Consider the following 22,196-nt stretch of genomic DNA (forward strand, 5'->3'; position numbering starts at 1 on the left):
TTGGTTTTTTAAATTTATTTTTAGAGAGAAAGGAATGGAGAAAGAAAAATCATCAATTTTGTTTTTTCCCCACTTATTTATGCATTCATTGGTTGATTCTTGCATGTGCCCTGACAGGGGATCAAACTCACAACCTTGGCATATCAGGATGATTCTCTAACCAACTGAGCTACCCAACCAGGGCCTATTGTAGTTTAATTTCTCTCTTCCTTTTTTCTTTTGTGTTTCATCTCCTTCCCTCTTTTACACATGCACTTCTATAGCATTTAGATGCACATACCCTGCATCTATACAGTATCTAGTGTTTAATATCTGGGTTTAAAACAAACTCTTGATTTCATGTCATTTCATCCTTAAAGTCTCCTGTGTTTTATTCCAATACATATTTTTGTCCTGCCGAACAAAATATGGGTTAAAAATGTTGCTTTTTATTTCTATAATTATCTGTAGCTTTTGTCTTATCAGTATATGATAAACTTATTTTATCCAATTCAAACCTTATCCCTTTAACTTGAGATACACTCTGATTTCTATTCTATCCTTTTAAAACGAACTACTAAACTTATTTTACAACCCATAGTTTGAAAACCACTATTCTAAGCCAAGTACTTCCAAAGAGGACTTTGGACCATCCTATGCTATGATAAATAAAAGCTTTTTAACAACCCAGCTTTCAGTAGTGTATAGACTGTTAACATTTCAATTATAGATGACATCTCTGGGTCTCTATAACTCTAATATCTTTCCTTTGAAAAGCACTTTTGCAGATTTATATCCCTGTGGATAAGGACAACGGCATACACAGTAAATGCCCTCTCATCCAGTGAAGTCGGGTACAGCAGGGAATCACAAAAATGACATTGCCTATTTTCACTTTAAACGAATATACATTTATTAACTACACTTCTGATTTTGGACAAAGGTTTTGGAGTTTTTTCTTGGAAAGGCTAGGTCCATGGTATAAATAATTGCATCATCTATAATTTTTAGTTTCCCATTTTAAAAAGCAATCTAGGTGCAGAACCCCTTTAGGTTTTACTACTGGAATTTTTCTCCCAGTGTTTTACTTTAGTCTTACTTGTATTTAACTAGGCTGTAATTACGGTTGTAGCCACTTAACTTTATTGAATCTTCTTAAAACATTTAATTTAAGTTTCCTAAAACTATAACTTGTTCTGTTCACTCTAACATTTCACAGATCTACGTAACACTTGATTATTTGACATAAGTATAATAACAAATGAAACTGGCAGATACTGGCAGAAGTAGAAACAGATAGGCATACTTCAGAGAAGCTTTCTAGCTGCAATTTGTCAATGTGTCAATGGACACCAACAAGTGAGTTCATAGAGGGAATGGAGAGCATCATATAAGTCACTAAATTGGTTAGTTGAAAGTCAGTAAGAGAGCTTTTGTTATCCTGAAGTCGGCAGAAGCATCTTGCACCTCTAAATGTAATAAAATTCTTGGCTTTCATAATGATAACTAACATTTGGGTTTACATATCTCATATAATCTTTACAACAACTCTGTGAGTAGCACAAGGAAGGAGAAACCAAGGTTCTGCAAGTTTAAGAAACTTTCACATAATCAAAATAGCAAGCTATCTTAATGCCAGCTTATATGACTTTTTACAACAACCCTTATGCTTTAGTCTTTTTCAAGCCATGTCCATCACCCCTCCCCACTGTGTAGACTTACATGCTAAATTCTTGAATCCATAAGCAGATCTATAATCTATGAGGTGATTTCCCAGACACCAAGAGTGGTAGGTGTGATTGTGTGATTGTGTGTGTGTGTGTGATTGTGTGTGTGTGTAAGTTGCATGTATCTCCATCTAATACATATTATTTTTTTCTTTGTAAACAATAGACTGTGGTCTCCATGGGAGAAGTGCATGTGTCTGCTAAGTACCTATCACATACCCTACATCTATACAGTACCTAGTGTTTAATACATGAACGAATGGACATTTATACTTTTCCAATTTATCATGACATCAAGTCCCACGACAACTTCTTTTTCTCGTTTTGTTTTCACTTCCTCATTGAACTAGATGCACAATGAATAATTTCACTATTGGCTTTACCAATATCACATAACATTGCCTCTCTTACTTCTGCATCCTTTTGTTGTACCCACTCTGTAAAAGCCTAATACTTAATTAATTTGGGCATCCACTTCCTCCATTCTTACATATAAAAACATCAGAATACATAGACACCAGAGATGCAGAGAACTGCTGGAGAAAAATCACACAACTTTTCATATTGCTAATAATATAAATTAATGTTCTAACACATAAACTGGACCTTCAATGCAGCCAAACATTTCTATATGTTGCTAGTTAGTTCCTTTTCCTAGTTCTTTTAGAATCTGATTTAAATTTTCCCTACATTCCTCAAATCTCCAACCCAACCACCTTCCCAGTGACTCTCGGTTTGTGTCTTCATTTCTTTCTTCACAGAGGCAAGACCTCCCTTAACTTGTTGCCTCTCTGAGTCCCCACTACAAGTTTCCCATGATTACATCCATTCTTTTCCCTTCCTTTGAATCTCACTTGTGAAGAGTTCCTCCTCTTAATTCAGCAAAATTCTCCACTTGGGTTCTGGATCCCATCCCCTTCTCTCAACTCAGTCTTGACTTTATCAGTCTCCACTTTTCAGTACCTTCAAATCTCTCTCTCTCTTCTCTCTCTCTCTCTCTCTCTCTCTCTCTCTCTCTCTTCTCTCTCTCTTTCTCCCTCTCCCTCCCTCTCTCCCCTCCACCCCCCTCTCTCCCCTTTCTTCCTTTGACAAATAAACATAGTCAGGTCTCCTCACTTTGCCTTATAAACAACGCTCTCTATGGGCCCCAAATGCCTAAACAACTGATTTCTCTCCATTTTTTCACAGCTAAGCTTCTTGAATCCCTAGTCTAAACTTGCTATTTCCACTTCCTCCTCAATGATTCTAGTGCTGGCTATCTTTAGACCCCACTTTAATCACTATAATCACTACCATTATTCACTATTTATTATGTGTTAAGCACTTGGAAGCTGAATAGCATGCTATTAAACAATGATTGGGTTACCAAAGAGATCAAAGAAGAAATTAAAAACATCCTGTAAATGAATGACAATGAAAATAAATACAAAATCTATGGGACACGGTGAAAACAGTCTTGAGAGAGAAGTTTATAGCTCTACAGGCCTACCTCAAAAAAAAAAAAAAAAACACCTAGAAAAAATGGTAGAAAATCATCTAACACTACAACTTAAAGAATTAGAAAGAGAGCAACAAGAACAGCCCAGAGTAAGCATAAAGAAGGAGATAATAAAGATCAGAGTAGAAATAAATGACATAGAGACAAACAAAACAAAACAATATAAAGATCAATGAAACCAAGAGCTGGTTCTTTGAAAGGATAAACAAGATTGATTAACCTCTAGCCAAGAAGCAAAGAGAGAGGACCTGAATAAACAAAATCAGAAAAGAAAGAGGTGAAATAACAACAGACCCCACAGAAATACAAAGGATTGCAAAAAAAATACTATGAACAACTCTATTCCAACAAACTAGACAACCTAGAGGAAATGGACATTTTCCTAGAAAAATACAATCTCCAACAACTAAATCAGGAAAAATCTCAATATACCGATAACTATGGAGAAAATTGGAGCAGTCTTCAAAAAGCTTCCAGCAAACAAAAGCCTAGGGCCAGATGGCCTCACAGGAGCGTTTTACCAAACATTCAAAGAAGAACCAAAACCTATCCTGCTCAGACTATTTCAAAAAATTCAAGAGGAAGGAACACTTCCAAGCTCATTCTATGAAGCCAGCACTACCCTAATACCAAAACTAGATAAAGACACCACAGTGAAAGAGAATTACAGGCCAATATCCCTGATGAACATAGATGCTAAAATCCTCAACAAAATTCTAGCAAATTTTATCCAGCATTACATCAGAAAGATCATACAACATGACCAAGTAGGATTTATACCAGGGATGCAAGGATGGTACAATATCTGCAAATCAATAAATGTGATACATCACATAAACAAATTGAGAAATAAAAATCACATAGTCATATCAATTGATGCAGAAAAAGCATTTGACAAAATCCAACACCCTTTCTTGATAATAACTCTCAGCAAAATGGGAATAGAAGGATCATACCTCAACATAATAAAAGCCTTATATGACAAACTTACAGCCAACATCATACTCAATGGGCAAAAACTAAAACTATTTCACCTAAGAACAGGAACAAGACACCACTTTCACCAATCCTGTTTAACATAGTACTAGAAGTGCTAGCCATTGCGATTAGACAAGAAGAAGAAATAAAAAACATCCAAATTGGAAAAGAAGTAAAACTGTCATTATTCACAGATGACATGATATTGTATATAGAAAACTCCAAAGATTCCATCAAAAAACTATTAGACTTAATAAATGAATTTGGCAATATAGAAGGATACAAAATTAACACCCAGAAATCTATGGCTTTTTTATACACCAATAATGAACTCACACAAAGAGAAACTAAAAAAACAATCCCATTTACCATTGCACCAAAAAAATTAAGATACCTAGGAATAAAATTAACCAAGGAGTTAAAAGACCTGTACTTGGAAAACTACAGGATATTGAAAAAAGTGATAGAGGAAGACATAAACAAATGGAAGAACATACCATGTTCATGGATTGGTAGAAACAACATCATTAAAATGTCCATGCTACCCAAAGCAATTTATACATTTAATGCAATCCCCATTAAAATACCAACGGCGAATTTCACACACCTAGAACAAACTCTACAAAAATCCATCTCCAATAAAAAAATGAATAGCCACAGCAATCTTGAGAAAAAAACAAAGTGGGAGGGAGCATAATACCAGCTATCAAGCAATATTACAAAGCCATGATTTTCAAACTGCCTGGTACTGGCACAAGAACAAACATATAGACCAATGAAACAGAACAGAGAACCCATAGACCCAAGCCATTATGCTCAATTAATATTTGACAAAGGAGGCAAGAGCATACAATGGAGTCAAGACAGTCTCTTCAATAAATGGTGTTGGGAAAATTGGTCAGGTACATGCAAAAAAATGAAACTAGATCACCAACTTATACCATACACAAAAATAAACTCAAAATGGTTAAATGAATTAAATGTAAGATGGGAAACCATAAAAATCTTAGAAGACTCCATAGGCAGCAAAATTGCAGATATATGTTGTAGCAATATCTTTACTGATACAGCTCCTAGGGCAATGGAAACCAAGAAGAAAATAAACAAATGAGACTACATCAAAATAAAATGCTTCTGCACAGCAAAAGAAACCATCAACAAAACAACAAGAAAGCCCACTGCATGGGAGAACACTTTTGCCAATGTTGTCTCTGATAAGGGTTTAATCTTCAACATTTACAGGGAACTCATACAATTTAACAAAAGGAAGATAAACAACCCAATAAAAAAATCAGCAAAGGACCTGAACAGTCATTTTTTTCAAAGAGGACATACAGAAGGCTGAGAGACATATGAAAACATGCTCAAAGTCACTGATCATCTAAGAGATGCAAATCAAAACAACAATGAGGTGCCATCTCACACCTGAAAAAATGGTATCATCAACAAATCAACAAATGACAAGTACTGGAGAGGATGTAGAGAAAAAGGAACCCTTGTGCAGTCCTGGTGGGAATGCAGACTGGTGCAGCCACTGTGAAAAACAGTATGGAGTTTCCTCAAAAAGTTAAAAATGGAACTCCCATTTGACCCAGTAACACCACTTTTAGGAATATATCCCAAGAAACCAGAAACGCCAATCAGAAAGGATATATGCACCCCTGTGTTCATAGCAACACAATTTACCATAGCTAAGATTTGGAAACAGCCTAAATGCCCATCAGCAGATGAGTGGATTAAAAAACTGTGGTACATGTACACAATGGAATACTATCTATATATATATAAAATCCTAATATGCAAATAGACCAAATGGGGGAACAACCAAACAACTGAACAACCCAAGAACTGGTCACTATGACGTTCGCTGACCACCAGGGGGCATGTGCTACACATGTCAGGTATTGGCAGCAGGCAGAAGATCGCGTCACGTGTCGGGCATTGGCCGCAGGGCAATGGTGGAGCAGGTGAGAGGGGGTGCCAGATCAGGGTGGGGTGCCAGTTGCTGTCATCAGGGCGAGCCTCTGGTGGTTACTGAAAATTCTTTTCTCCTGCATGCCATGGTCCCACCAGGCTCTTGCACCTGCTGCTGGCGCCAGCCCCTCTTGTACCAGCTGCCAGTGATGGAGCTTCCACTTGCACTTGCTGCCAGTGCCTGGGGCTGGTCCCAATCGCTCATCGCTGGCAGCGGGTGTGAGTGGTGGCTCCCAGCCCTGATCGCCCCTCAGGGCTTCTCCACCTCCCCTTGATCCTGAGGGGCAATCAGGGCTGGCAGCCGCCTCTTGCACCCGCTGCCAGTGATGGCCCCACTCACACTCCGCAGCCGGCTCTAGAGCTGCCGCTTGCACCCACTGGTGTGCCCAGTGCCGGTCCTGATCGCTCGGTGCCGTCAGCAGGTGTGAGTGGCTTCTCCACCTCCCCCTGCTGCTGAGGGGTGATCCACCAGCAACCACCCCTCGCACCCGCTGAAGACGCTGGCCCCACTCGCATCTGCTGCTAGTGCTGGGCCCAGCCGGCCCCAATCTCTCTGTGCCATCAGTGCGTGGGAGCAGCAGCATCTGCTGCTAGTGCTGGGCCCAGCCGGCCCCAATCTCTCTGTGCCATCAGCGCGTGGGAGCAGCAGCCGCAGGAGCTGGGCTGCTGGCAGACAAGGGATGGGGGCCATGGCGGGAGGGGCCGAGACCCGCCACTGTGCCTACCGCAGCCTCGTGGCCCACAGTTCCTTTCAAGATGCATGAATTCATACCCTGGGCCCCAAGTGCTGCTATAAAAAGGAAGGAACTTTTACCATTTGCAACAGCATGGATGGGACTGGAGAGCATTATGCTAAGTGAAATAAGTCAGTCGGAGAAAGATAAATACCACATGATCTCACTGATATGTGGGATGTAATGAACAGCATAAACTGATGAACAAAAATAGATCTAGAGACAAAGTAACACTGAACAGACCATTCAACCTCAAATAGAAGGCAGGGGAGCAGAGGGGTTAGAGATCAACCAAAGGACTTGTATGCATGCGTATTAGCATAATCAATGGACACAGACACTGGGGCAGTGAGGGCTTGTCCTAGCCTGGGGGGGTGTCAATTGGGGGGGGGAAAATGTAATACTTTAAACCATATATGTATATGTGTGTATATATATATATATATATATATATATATATATATATATATATATATATATATATATAATCTAGGAATATATCTAACCAAAATTACTCAAGGTTTTCTGTGCAGAAAATGAAAAAAAGTTATAAAGAGAGATTGAAGAACACCTAACTAAATGAGGGGCTATCTCCCTTCATGGATGAAAGAATCAGAATTGTAAAAATTTCAGTTGTCTTCAATCCGCAGATTCAATGCAATTCTAAACAACATTGAACCAAAATCAAATGTATTTGTGTGTATGTGTTTATGTGTGTGTAATTTGACTAGCTGATTACAAAGTTATATGGAAATGTAGATGGTCTATTAAGACCCAAACAATTGTGAAGGAGAGCAAGATGGCTGGACTCCCTTGACTGGGAATCGGGAATATTAGAACGCTATGGTAAGTAAGGTAGTTTTGCTACAAGCATACAGACAAAGGAAAGACTAATGAACAGAATAGAAAGTTCAGAAATAGACCATGTCCTGCAGAGCAGTAAAGAAATGAAAGTCTAGTTCCTGCCCCAGAGAGCGGCGAGGCGACAGCCACAGTTGATTATGGAAGATTCCCACAAGAGTACTACTTCAGACACAGACCTCAGCCTGGTTCCACAGTTCAGGGAGCTCATATTTCTCATATCGCTCAACAGATGTCACTAAGAGGATCTGCGCCAGTGACAACTGTACCTCTTCCTCGAGAGCAAGTACAGGTTCAGAGGGTCATCCAGACGGCTCAGTCTTGTGAAATTCACCCACCACACGTGCAAGTGGTATCATCTTTATTAGAAAGTGAAGAATCTCAGGGCTCATCTGATAGCATAGGCTCCTCACAGAAAGCCCATGGGATCCTAGCAAGGTACCCATCTTATAGAAAAAATTTGAAAGATCTATCTTCTGAAGATACACAGGGCAGAAAAGGAGACAGAGAAAATCCTGGAGTTTCTGCTGTCACTTCTATGTCTGCTCCAACTTCCATCTATCAGAACAGCACCGGACAGTACATTGCCATTGCCCCCCAATGGAGCCTTATAGCTGGCCAGTCCAGCACAGATGGAGTACAGGGACTTCAGACACTAACCATGACAAATTCAGGCAGTACTCAACAAGGTACAATTCTCCACTATGCACAGCAAATACTTGTGCCCAGCAACCAAGTGGTTGTACAAACTGCATCAGGAGATATGTAGACATATCAGATTCATACCACACTTTCAGTTACTTTGCTGCCACAAACTGTGGTGATGACATCTCCTGTGAGTCTTACATCTCTGACAACTAAGACAGATGATCCCCCGTTGAAGAGAGAAATAACGTAGAAGATAAACAGAGAAGTGCTCTAGAATGTTGCAGAAAGAAAAAAGAATACGTGAAATGCCTGGAAAATCGAGTTGCAGTCCTGGAAAAATCAAAATAAAACTCTAATAGAAGCCCTAACTGGTTTGGTTCAGTGGATAGAGCGTCAGCCTGCGGACTGAAGGGTCCCAGGTTTGATTCCGGTCAAAGGCATGTACCTTGGTTGCAGGCACACCCTCAGTAGGGAGTGTTCAGGAGGCAGCTGATCTGTGTTTCTCTCTCATCGATGTTTCTAACTCTCTATCCCTCTCCCTTCTTCTCTATAAAAAATCAATAAAATATATATTTTTAAAAAAACGCTAATAGAAGAGTTAAAAACCTTGAAGGATGTTTATTCCCATAAAAGTGTTTGATATTTGAGAAAGAAAATATTTTGTGGATTTGCCTAAAAATTAAATGATTTTTTCTTTTTAGTGGAGTTACACAAATTAAAAGGTAAAAAAATGAATCTTTTATTTAGGCTTTTGCAACTCACAGTCTTATGCAAGAGAATTGGTGACAGAGGATAAAGTGGAATATGACCTCAAGGAAGATACTGGCACAACTGGAAACTCTATAAAAAACACTAAAGAAGCAGGAAGTAAATACTAACTAATCTGAATTTTCTAAATAACAGTAGTTGTCAATAATCCAAAATGGCAGACAAGATGAAATTTGGTAAATTTTCAAAATTAAATCAATTTACCCTATAGGTCTGCATTTCATACTGTTTCCTAAAATTAACTCTTCAATTGTGTGCATGTGTATGTATTTTATTTCTGCCAATAAATTCTAAATTACCAAAAGAAAAACTAATGCATAACTAAATGTAATAATTATGTGTTCTGATTACATCTACATATTCTATTGTCAAGTCTTTTAAATAGCTCTTAAGTTTATTTATTGGACTTGAGAGCTTTTTGAAGAGTGGGAAAAACAAATTTTGAGCCCTTGTCCTAACAGACATCTAAGGTACATGAATGGGGTGTAGTGTTTTTGTACATTTATTATCAGAATGGAAAGAAAACTGTTTAAAAGTTTGACACTTTTAAATAGTTGTTTTTTGGGGTTATTCTGGGAATGGTGGTTTTCTACAAATATATAGCAGATTGTTTTCTGATTCTATATTCTGTAAGCAGTTGAATATGCATTACTTATTCTGTTGTGCTTTAATAGAATGGAATGTTTACAGGCCCTTAAAGTGATATTAGAGTTTTTTCAAAAAACAAACAAAAAACTTCTGAAGATGCATACCAAAGTTTCCCAAGAGTATTTTATAATCAATTTAATGTAACACTTATCAGAATAAAATAATACAGTTATTAAAGCAATTTTGTGCTAGAGACTATTTTGTAATGTAGTGAATGGTATATTTATAAAAGTGATTATCAATATATTTTTATAGCTAATCTTTATAAATTCTAAAGTCGAGTTTTTAATGATTATTTTAAATGTTTATATAGTTTGTTTAGTAAAATAAGATTTTGCCTCTCAAAGTATCATTTTTATATTATGAAAGTAAAGTTTCACATTGGCTAATATCTGGATTCTAAATTTGATATACAGTTTTTCCAAAGTTCACAAATGCTGTCAGTATACCAATGTTTAATTTAACTTCTGTTTTTCAATTTCTATCCACTTTGAAATTGTAGTGCAAAACTATTGTGCGCTTCTTATACAATATGTATCATATTGTTGTCTATGAAATTAAGACATTTGATAAAATTAAGTTTGCTGGACATAAAATACATTGCTTGATATATAAATGACAAGCTCCTGATAACCATTCTATTAATTATACTAAGTATAATGTATTTCTAGTTTTTAAATGGGATCATTTTTCAATTCTGGTCTTCATAACCTATTTTAAAAGAGAATATGTTGTATGTTTTAATTTATTCAGAATGAACTGCAATAAACTAATGATATTTTTTGTTCTAAAAAAAAGAAATGAAAGTCCAATCAGTGTGCTGAAACAATTGGATAGTCATATGGTAAAATATGAAATTTGATTCTTTCATCATATCACACACAAAGATCAATTTCAAATGGAATGAACCTTCTATAAGATAATACAGGAGAATGCCTTGAAACTCATCAGGACATAAAAACACCTTATTAAGAGAAAGTATGATATAGTACATCAACTATGTTAGAAGTAAGATTTCTGTTAACCAAGTGATATTCAAAAAGAAAAAGAAAATTACAGTGCAGAAAAAGTTTCTTGCAATACATAGAACAAATAGCAGAGTTGAAAATCCAGAAAACATAAAAAACTCCTATAAGTCAACTGGAAAAAAATAATCTAGGAGAAAAATGGACAGGAAAATTAAACATAACTTTACAAAGAAAGATATCCAAGTTGCTAATAAACCTATGAACACTTTCTCAATCTTATTAGTAATCTAATTAGTAATTAGAAAGGCAAATGAAAGCCATAATGAGATACAACTTTGAAATTGTACTGCAATTGAAAAACATGTGAACACAGAATAATATAAATTCCCTCTCAACAAATTTTAATTTGAAATGAATGCTTTCCTCCAAACAGAGACTTAGCTTTAATTATCAGAAAACTGAAGTCAATTGCTTACACTATGAGTGTGAAATGGCCATTTTTGTAAGTAAAAAAATGGTAAAAAACAAAACCTGGCAATTCCATATTATTCAACTTCTATGTTTTCTATTTATCTGTGGCATTGTAATATATATATATATATATATATATATATATATATATATATATATATATATATCTCCTATATAATAAAAGAGAAACGTGCAAATTAACTGTCCCTCCGCTATACTCAAGCTATGCCAAAAGCCACACCCACAAGCCAATCAGGAGCAAGAATGCAAATCAACCCAACTAAGATGGCAGCGACCATGACGCTGGAGTGAGCAGGAGGCTTGGGTTGCCCCCAGCGATGGAGGAAGCCAAGCTTCCCGCCTGCCCTGGCCGGCCCTTGGCTCTGCTCAAGGCTACAAATTTTCAATTATAGAAGATAAATAAATCTCAGATACCTGCTTCCAGATGGCAATGGCCTCCACTCAAGGCTACAAAATTTCAATTATAGAAGATAAATAAATCCCAGAAAAAAGAAAAAAGAAAAAAAGGAGAGGTTGGGAGCTTGGGTTGCCAGGGGGGTGTGGCCAGCCGGAAAACAGCCATCAGCCCCTGACCCAGGCTGGCCAGGCACCCCAGTGGGGACCCCCACACTGAAGGGGGTGTGGCCAGCCTGGAAACAGTCCTCAGACCCTCACTCAGGCTGGCCAGGCACCCCAGGTGGCCCCCTCAACTTGAAGGGGCTGTGGCTGGCCTGCAAACAACCATCAGACCCTCCCCAGGCTGGCCGGGCACCTCAGCAGGACCCCCACCCTGATCCAGGACACCCTTCAGGGCAAACTAGCCAGCCCCCACCCGTGCACCAGGCCTCTATCCTATATAATAAAAGGGTAATATGCAAATTGACCCTAACAGCAGAACAACTGGGAATGACTGGTCACTATGACACACACTGACCACCAGGGGGCAGACACTCAATGCAGGAGCTGCCCCCTGGTGGTCAGTGCGCTCCCACAGGGGGAGCTCTGCTCGGCCACAGCCAGGCTGATGACTGCCAGCACAGTGGTGGTGGCGGGAGCCTCTCCTGCCTCCTCAGCAGTGCTAAGGATGTCCGACTGCAGCTTAGGCCTGCTCCCCGCTGGCAAGTGGACATCCCCCGAGAGCCCCGGGCTGCCAGAGTGATGTCTGACTGCCAGCTTAGGCCCGATCCCCCGGGGAGCTGAGGACCATCCCCACCCCACCGAGTGCACAAATTTTTGTGCACCGGGCCTCTAATATATATATATATATATATATATATATATATATATATATATATATATATATATAATATTTCAACCTATGGAACTAACAATAGAACTTGCCAACTACTAACGGGCTTAAAACTAATTTTCATGTAAAATTAAAACTTGATTCTACTCAATCAATAAGGCAATATTAAAGTATTGTGCTTTCCTGGAATTCATTTGTTGGATTTACAATGACTTTAAAAATTTTTATCCCCACCAAAATCAACTTTGTATCATTATACTATAAACATTTCAGATAATTTTTGGTTTATGAAATATCATTGTTTTTGGCTCTTTTAACCTTAAAAGGTTCTTACAAAGTTAAAAAAAAATCTTAAAAGAAAATTAAAGGGTCTGATGATTTCTAAAGTTAAACACAGTTTTCATTTTGACTGATATTTTGAGAAATTAAAAATGAAAAAACTGATAGTAAAGAAGGGAAAACATGCTCAATCTTTCTTAGTTCTTTTATGCCTGTTTTCTTTTCTTCTTTTCTCTCTCCCTACCTCCCTTTTTCCTTTAGTCTTTTTTAAAATTTTGTTTTATTGCTTAAAGTATTACAAAGAGTATTACATATGTCTCCTTTCCCCCCCCCCACCTTGACCTTCCCCTAGCCACCCCTACCCCCCAGTGTCTTATGTCCATTGGTTATGCTTATATGCATGCATATACGACCTTAGGTTGATCTCTTACCCTCCCTCCACCCCCCCACCAACCCTCCCCGGCCTTCCCGCTGTAGTTTAACAGTCTGTTCGATGCTGCTCTGCCTCTGTATCTATTTTTGTTCATCAGTTCATAATGGTCTTTATTATCCATAAATGAGTGAGATCGTGTGGTATTTTTCTTTCACTGACTGGCTTATTTCACTTAGCATAATGTTCTCCAGTTCCATCCATGCTATTGCAAATGGTAAGAATTTCTTCTTTTTTACAACGGCATAGTATTCCATTGTGTAGATGTACCACCGTTTTCTAATCCATTCATCTGCTGATGGGCACTTAGGCTGTTTCCAAATCTTAGCTATAGTAAATTGTTATGAATATAGGTATGCATATATCATTTCTGATTGGTGTTTCTGGTTTCTTGGGATATATTCCTAGAAGTGGGATCACTGGGTCAAATGGGAGTTCCATTTTTAACTTTTTGAGGAAACTCCATGCTGTCTTCCATAGTGGCTGCACCAGTCTGCATTCCCACCAGCAGTGCACGAGTATTCCTTTTTCTCCACATCATCTCCAGCACTTGTCGTTTGTTGATTTGTTAATGAGAGCCATTCTGACAGGTGTGAGATGGTACCTCATTGTTTTGATTTGCATCTCTTGGATGACTACTGACTTTGAGCATGTTTTCATATGTCTCTTGGCTTTCTGAATGCCCTCTTTTGAAAAATGTCTATTTAGGTCCTTTGTCCATTTTTTGATTGGATTGTTTATCTTCCTTTTGTTAATGATGTTGATTCTACCAATCCAAGAACATGGTATGTTCTTCCATCTGTTTGTGTCTTCCTCTATCTCTTTTTTCAATGTCCAGTAGTTTTATGAGTAGAGGTCTTTTACCTCTTTAGTTAAGTTTATTCCTAGGTATCTTAAATTTTTTTGATGTGATGGTAAATGGGATTGCTTTTTTAGTCTCTCCTTTTGTAAGTTCACTATTTGTGTATAGAAATGCCTTAGATTTCCTGGCATTAAATTTTTATCCTGCTACATTGCCAAATTCATTTATTAAGTCTAATAGTTTTTGATGGAGTCTTTAGAATTTTTATGTAGAATATCATGTCATCTGTGAATAAGGACAGTTTTACTTCTTCTTTTCCAATTTGGATGCCTTTTATTTCTTCTTCTTGTCTAATCTCAATGGCTAATACTGCCAGCACAATGTCGAACAGGATTGGTGAGAGTGGGCATCCCTGTCTTGTTCCTGTTCTTAGGGGAAATGGTTTTAGTTTTTGCCCCTTGAGTATGATGTTGGCTGTGGGTTTGTCATATATGGCTTTTATTATGTTGAGGTATGATCCTTCTATTCCCACCTTGCTGAGAGTTTTTTTTTTTTATCAAAAATGGGTGTTGGATTTTGTCAAATGCTTTTTCTGCATCAATTGATGACTATGTAGTTTTTTCTCTCAATCTGTTTATGTGATGTATCACATTTATTGATTTGCAGATATTGTACCACCCTTGCATCCCTGGGATAAATCCTACTTGGTCATGGTGTATGATCTTTCTGATGTACTGCTGGATCCGACTTGTTAGGATTTTGTTGAGGATTTTGCCATCTATGTTCATGAGGGATATTGGCCTATAATTCTCTTTCACTGTGTTGTCTTAATCTGGTTTTGGTATTAGGGTGATGCTGGCTTCACAGAATGAGCTTGGAAGTGTTCCTTCCTCTTGAATTTTTTGTAGTAGTCTGAAGAGGATAGGTTTTAGTTCTTCCTTGAATGTTTGGTAAAACTCCCCTGTGAAGCCATCTGGTCCTGGGCTTTTGTTCGCTGGAAGCTTTTTGATTACTACTTCAATTTCTTCCATAGTTATTGGCCTATTGAGATTTTAAGTTTCTTCCTGATTGAGTTTTGGAAGGTTGTATTTTTCTAGGAATGCGTTCATTTCCTCCAGGTTGTCCAGTTTGTTGGAATAGAGTTGTTCATAGTATTTTTTATCAATCCTTTGTATTTCTATGGGGTCTGTTGTTATTTCGCCTCTTTCATTTCTGATTTTGTTTATTTGGGTCCTCTCTCTTTGCTTCTTGGTGAGCCAAGCTAGAGGTTCATCAATCTTGTTTATCCTTTCAAAGAACCAGCTATAGGTTTTTTTGATCTTTTGTATTGTATTTTTGGTCTCTATGTCGTTTATCTCCACTCTGATCTTTATTATTTCCTTCCTTCTGCTTACACTGGGCTTTTCTTGTTGCTCTCTTTTTAACTCTTTGAGTTGTAGGATTAGGTAATTTATTACCATTGTTTCTTGTTTTTTGCAGTAGGCTTGTAGAGCTATGTGTCCCATAGGTTTTGGATTGTTGTGTTTTCATTGTCATTTGTTGCCATGATGTTTTTTATTTCTTCTTTGATCTCTCTCTGGTAACCCAGTCATTGTTTTAATAGCATGCCATTTAGTCTCTATGTGTTTGATTTTTTTGGATTGTATTTATTTTAATTGATTTCCAGTTGTATGCCATTGTGATCTGAGAAGATGCTTGATATGATTTCTATCTCCTTGAATTTGAAGAGACTTTGCCTGTGACCCAGTATATGGTCTATCTTTGAAAATGACCCGTGTGCACTTGAGAAGAATGTATATTCTGTGGCTTTGGGGTGAAATGTTCTGAAGATGTGAATTCCATCAGATCTACTGAGTCATTTAGGATTGATGTTTCTTTGCTGATATTTTGTTTAGAGGATTTGTCCAATGGTGATAGTGGGGTATTAAAGTCCCCTACTATGATTGTATTGCTGTCAATCTCTCCCTTGGTATCCTCCAAAAGTTTTCTTATGTATTTGGGTGCTCCTGTATTGGGTGCATATATGTTTACCAGGGTTATTTCTTCTTGTTGGATTGCTCCACTTAGTATTATGAAGTGGCCTTCCTTATCTCTTTTTATGTCCTTCACTTTGAGATCTAATTTGTCAGATATAAGTATTGCTACCCCAGCTTTCTATTCATTTCCATTTGCCTGAAAAACCTTTATCCATCCCTTCACCATCAGTCTGTGCATGTCTTTTTTCAGATGTGGGTTTCCTGTGGAAAGCAGATATATGGGTCATGTTTTCTTACCCACTCAGTTACCCTATGTCTTTTGATTGGAGCATTTAATCCATTTACATTTACAGTTATTATTGATAGGTACTTGTTTGTTACCATTTTTATTCTTTACCCCTGTGTTCCTTCTTTGTTTCCTATTTTTTCTTTTTACAACAGACCCTTTAGCATTTCTTGTATTGCTGGTTTGGTAGTAATAAACTCCCTTAGTCCTTTTTGTCTGTGAAGCTCATGATTTCACCCTCAATTTTGATTTATAGGCTTGCTGGGTACAGTATTCTTGGATTCAGACCCTTGCTTTGCATGATGTTGTATATTTCATTCCATTCCCTTCTTGCCTGATGTGTTTCTGTTGAGAAATCAGTCACTAGTCTGATGGGGGATCCTTTGTAGGTAACTTTCTGTCTCTCTCTGGCCACTTTTAGATTCTTACTTTGTCGTTGGTGTTTGCCAATCTACACTAATAAAAGAGAAAAATGGTAATTGGCGTACGGCGATACCCTTTTCATTGGCTAATCAGGGCTATATGCAAATTAACTGCCAACTAAGATTGGCAGTTAACTGCCAACAAGATGGCGGTTAATTTGCATATGTAGGCACAATGCAGGGAGGCGAAAGGGAAAGCAGGAAGAAGCCCCCTGCCACTGACAGTGATCAGAAACCCAGGGGGGAGCTAAGAGCTGGGGGGCAGGGCAAAGGCGGCCCTGGGGCCGCCTTTGCCCTGCCCCCCAGCCATGATCGGAGAATCAGGTGCCTTTTCTGCCCTGGCCAGTGATAGCAGGAAGTAGGGGTGGAGCCAGAGATGGGAGCTGGGCACGGTCGAAGCTGGCAGTCCCAGGAGCTAGGGGTCCCTTGCCTGGGCCTAAAGTAAAGCCCACGATCGCGGGGCTGCTGCAGCTGCGGGTCTCTGCTGCCCGGGCCGGACGCCTAGGCCAGAGGCGTTAGGCCTGGGCAGGGGTGGAGCCTGCAACTGTGGGGAGCTGGGGGTCCCCTGCCCAGGCCTGACACCTCTGCTGGAGGCCTCAGGCCTGGTCAAGGGGCCAATCCGGTGATTGGTGATTGGAGGGTGATGAGGGTCAACTCCTCTGGCTGAGGCGTCAGGCCTGGGCTGGGGGAAGAACCAGTGATGGGGGGAAATGAGGGTCCCCTGCCCAGGCCTGATGCCTCTGGCCCAGGCGTCAGGCTGGGCAAGGGGCTGATCCTGTGATTGGAAGGTGATGGGGGTCAACGCCTGAGGGCTCCCAGTATGTGAGAGGGGGCAGGCTGGGCTGAGGGACACTCCCCCCCACACACCCAGTGCACGAATTTCGTGCACCGGGCCCCTAGTTTAATTATAATGTGCCTTGGCGTCTGTCTTTTGGGTTCATTTTGTTTGGGACTCTGTGAGCTTCTTGGATTTGTGTGAGTTTTTTCTTCCCTATATCAAGGAAGTTTTCTGTCATTATTTCTTCAAACAGGTTTTCTATTCCTTGCTCAGTTTCCCCTCCTTCTGGCCCCCCTATTATGTGGATGTTGTTTCATTTTGTGTTGTCCCAAAGTTCTGTTAGGCTCCCCTCCTGCTTTTTATTTTTTTTCTAGATGCTGCTCTGCTTGGGTATTTTTTCCTACCTTGTCTTCTAGCTCACTAATGCAGTCCTCTGCTTCTTCTAGTCTACTGTTGATGCTTTCTATTGAGTTCTTTATAGCAGTGATGTCATTTTTCATTTCTTCTTGGTTCTTCTTCATTTCCTCTTGGTTCTTACACATATTGTTAAATTTGTCTTCCATTCTTTTCATCCACTTCTTGACCATTTCTCTGAATTCTTTCTCTGACAGGTTGTTTGCCTCCATTTCATTTACTTCCTTTTCTGGTGATGCCTGCTTTTCTTTCATATGTGGGCTGTTTCTTTGTCTCCCCATGATCTCTCTTCTCCAGGTGTCTGGTTAGGTAGTTCTGTCTCTCCTGTGTTGATTTAAAGGCACAAAATACAACACAACAAAGCACAACACACAAGGCACTGAACACAAATGTATTCATGATATTAATAACCCTAAATAAAGGTGACCACCAGAGAAAAGAGAATTAGGGGATAAGAAAGAAAGAAGAAGAGAAAAAGAAAGAAAGAAAAAAGAGGGAGAAAGAAAGGAGTGCAAAAATGAAATTGGGAAAAGAAACAAAAAGCAAGAGTGATAAGAAAGAGAATGAAATAGAAGAGGAGAAAAAACTATTTATTTGGGGAGAAAACTCCAATAGAACAGCCACTAATCCCAAAAAAGCCAGCATCAAATACCTAGAGATGAATGCAAACTACAAACAACAACTAATATCAAGCAAGGCGAGGGAAAACAGAAGCAAAAAATAACCAAAAACAGCCCTAACAGGTTTGGCTCAGTGGATATAGCAGTGATGGCAAACCTATGACACACATGTCAGAGATGACACGCAAACTCATTTTTTTGGTTGATTTTTCTTTGTTAAGTGGCATTTAAATATATAAAATAAATATCAAAAATATTTCTTTGTTTTACTATGGTTACAAATATCAAAAAATTTCTATATGTGACACTACACCAGAGTTAAGTTAGGGTTTTTCAAAATGCTGACATGCCGAGCTCAAAAGGTTCTCCATCACTGGGATAGAGCGTCAGCCTGTGGACTCAAGGGTCCCAGGTTCTATTCTAGTCAAGGGCATGTACCTTGGTTGTGGGCACATCCCCAGTAGGGAGTGTGCACGAGGCACCTGATTGATGTTTCTCTCTCATCGATGTTTCTAACTCTCTATCCCTCTCCCTTCCTCTCTGAAAAAAAATCAATGAATATATTTTAAAAAATAGAAATCATCATTCTCCCCTTAAAAAAAATAACCAAAAACAAAACAAAAAGAAAAAGTGAAACAATCTCACAAACAAGCATAAAAACCCCCAATATAATCAACAATCAAGCAAACAATGACAAAATGACAGAGAGAAAAAAAATTTGGATAGTGAAGAAAGAGAGAGGTGTGTATGGACTTAGAGCAGGGGATTGGAAATTAGATATATTAGTTGGGTGAAATTTTAACAGGGGGTATAAAGAAGTGCTTTTTCCTTTAGTCTTGAAGTTAATATTTTTAAATGTTAACTATTAATACGGATTAATAACAATGTGGTTCTTGTACTTTTATATATTTTTCTAATTTTTTAGAAAAAGAGAAATAAAAAGATAAAATGTTTTTACCTTTGCCTCCCTTACAGTGAATCACTATGATGTTTTTGTCATCTTGAGCCATCCAATTCTGTGCTTCTTTGGAAAATTCCACCATCTCACTGATTTCAAATGTAAGATTTTTAGTTGAATTAACAGACTTCCAAAAAATCAAGCCCAATGTATTTAGCCCTCTTCTGACAGTCAACTGGCATAAACTTACCTCAGAGAGGGGACATTATGATCATCAATCATGATTCGATGGACCCTATAATGGAAGTACTTAGGATCATAAGATCTTTCACCTAAAATAAATGATACATAGGTCATAGCTCTATACCTAATAAACACAGTGAATTATCAAGTTATGAATGTTATAATTTTCTCTTAGAAATTATTTATTCATCTTAAAAGGAGCTTTTTGACTGGCTCCTGCTATACTAAAAGACACGAGTCTCAAAAAAATAAAGACAGTAGAGTGATTTGTCCATCTTGAGTAACCTAAGCCCAACTTATTTTGATTTGTTCAACAGGTCTTACTTTTAATTTTCTAACTGAAAGGGTTAAAGAGAATAAACTGGGGCAGAGAAAACTTATTGTGCTTAGCAGATATCTTGCAGAAAGCTTGCAGCCTTGAGCACTGCATAGCTTATATAACCAGAAGACACCTGGCACAGGGAGGAACCAAGGACGGACCAGACCCTTACATCAGCAGAACGGCTTGCAGCCAGCAATCTGTATATATAAAAGCTTAAGCGACCGTTCGACCAGCAGCTATGATACACCCTGACCACCAGGAGGCAGATGCTCAATGCAGGAGCTGCCCCCTGGTGGTCAGTGCACTCCCACAGTGGGAGCACTGCTCAGCTGACCAATGGGCACCAGACACCAGGCTCAGGGCTGGCAAGCGCAGCTGTGGTGGCACGAGCCTCTCCCGCAGGCACTGCCCCTGCACGCCCCTCCCCCATCCGGACCTGGACAGCATCAGAACTGATTGGGCATGAGCCTAGGGCTGCTTCTCAGTCATGGGTGTGCTGGTGTCGCCCTAGGACAGGTGTGGAGACTGCAGCAGAGTGGCAGCAAGCCTCACTTCGTGCACTACTACATCACTCGGGGGATGTTGGACTGCCGATTTTGGCCTGATTCCCCCCCTCCCCCCGCTCCCCCACCTCCCCACTTCCAGGGACCCCACCAGTGCACAAATCCATGTACCGGGCCTTTAGTGATTAATAAAAAAACTTTCTCTTCCTTCAGTCTCTGCTGATCCCTTTGTCAGACTCAGCCCACCTGCACCCAGGTGCCTGAAATACAAGTTTTTGATACATTATGGCCTCATGTCATAGATGCTCCCCTGGCCCACTCTGAACCTTTCACTAACAGGCTACTCATTACATTATGCTAGGGTAGTTAGACATCAGAGAGCAGAAGCAAATGTGGCCAACAAAAATGCCTCCTGAAAATGTCTAATATAGAGGAAGAGAAAAAAATCAAAAGAAACAAAGTAGTAAACTAGAATATAATGTTTTTTACAAGGTTTTGGTTTTTGTGTAGAGCCCTGCTCTTCTCACATTCCACCTTTAGTGGGTTAAAGAGCACATTGGTTGAATTGTCTGTCTTCAAAACACAAACTGGCAAGAAAAACAAATATTTTCCTAAACCTAACACCATTGGAGTAGACTCTTCCTTACATGGCTCCACCTCCACTTCAGCCTCCTGCCTGTCCCACCAACTCAGCCCAGCACAAGATGGAGATTTTTTTCACTCACTTCCCACCACCACCACATACTTATGATTAAATGAAATGTAAAAATTGAATCATCTTCTTATATATAGTAATCTATTTTTTATCTATAGTAGTTACATATCCAGTCATGTACATACGGCAAAGATTGTAGACTTGATAGTGGTTTCGATGCTTGGTATCCAGGAACCGCACAACTTCCTAAGAAAGATGGACACCTATCTTACATATATCCACATGACACCAACAAAAACCATTTTCTAGGAATAACCTAAAATGGTTATTACCTTCTATTCATTGGTCTCTCACTTAGCACCTTTTAGGGGAATCAGGAAATATGAGGTTATGTACATTCCAAGTCATATCTAACCCACTGATGGTTTTCAAATAACCCACAAAGTTGTACTTAGCCACTCTAATTGGCCTATACTATAAATAGACATTGCTTAAGCTACCCGAAAAAGAAATTAGATGATAAATTAACTTTAAGTAAATTTGTTCCAAATCATTAATTCACAGTAATATGTGGTTTTTATCTAGATCTACTTCTGAATCGACACATCTTTTAGGTAATTATCTGGTTATTACAATCTACCTAAGCACTATTTAAATAAATAAATACAAAGAAAACATATGGTATGATTTCTTGTATATGAATGATAGAAAAAGATGAACATATTATATCAACTTTTAGGTAAGTGGTGGCAATATGGGGACTTTTTTGTCTTCTCTGTGTTTTCTTATTTTCTAAAATGAATATATGTGCATATGTGTACATGTATATACACATGCAATGTGCATATATGTATAACTTTTAAAATAAGAAATAAGTAGTGATTTAAAAAATATTTTTTAAATTTATTTCAGAGAGGAAGGGAGAAGGAAAGAGAGATAGAAACATCAATGATGAGAAAGAATCATTGATCATCTTCCTTCTCCTACTGGGGATTGAGCCCACAACCTGGGTATGTGCCCTGACCAGAATCAAACTGTGACCTCCAGGTTCATAGGCCACCACTG

At 38.9% G+C, this 22,196-nt stretch overlaps 1 protein-coding gene and 1 pseudogene across 3 annotated transcripts in view; one reads left to right on the top strand and one right to left on the bottom strand.

Annotated features, from left to right (window-relative positions):
* The window catches only part of LOC132228324 (phosphatidylinositol 3,4,5-trisphosphate 3-phosphatase TPTE2-like), an 89,117-nt gene that overhangs the window by 25,273 nt on the left and 41,648 nt on the right, over positions 1-22,196 (bottom strand). For all 3 annotated transcript variants that reach the window (XM_059684527.1, XM_059684525.1, XM_059684524.1), the window contains 3 exons: positions 21,317-21,377; positions 19,659-19,740; positions 19,469-19,557 (listed from right to left, as the gene is read on the bottom strand). In XM_059684527.1, coding sequence (XP_059540510.1) covers positions 19,469-19,557; positions 19,659-19,740; positions 21,317-21,377 — 232 coding nt within the window. The remainder of the gene's footprint in view (positions 1-19,468; positions 19,558-19,658; positions 19,741-21,316; positions 21,378-22,196) is intronic.
* On the top strand, positions 7,892-9,039 carry LOC132226322 (cyclic AMP-dependent transcription factor ATF-1-like; annotated as a pseudogene).

Source organism: Myotis daubentonii, chromosome 2 (assembly GCF_963259705.1).
Source record: "Myotis daubentonii chromosome 2, mMyoDau2.1, whole genome shotgun sequence".
In the NCBI taxonomy this organism is placed as follows: Eukaryota; Metazoa; Chordata; class Mammalia; order Chiroptera; family Vespertilionidae; genus Myotis; species Myotis daubentonii.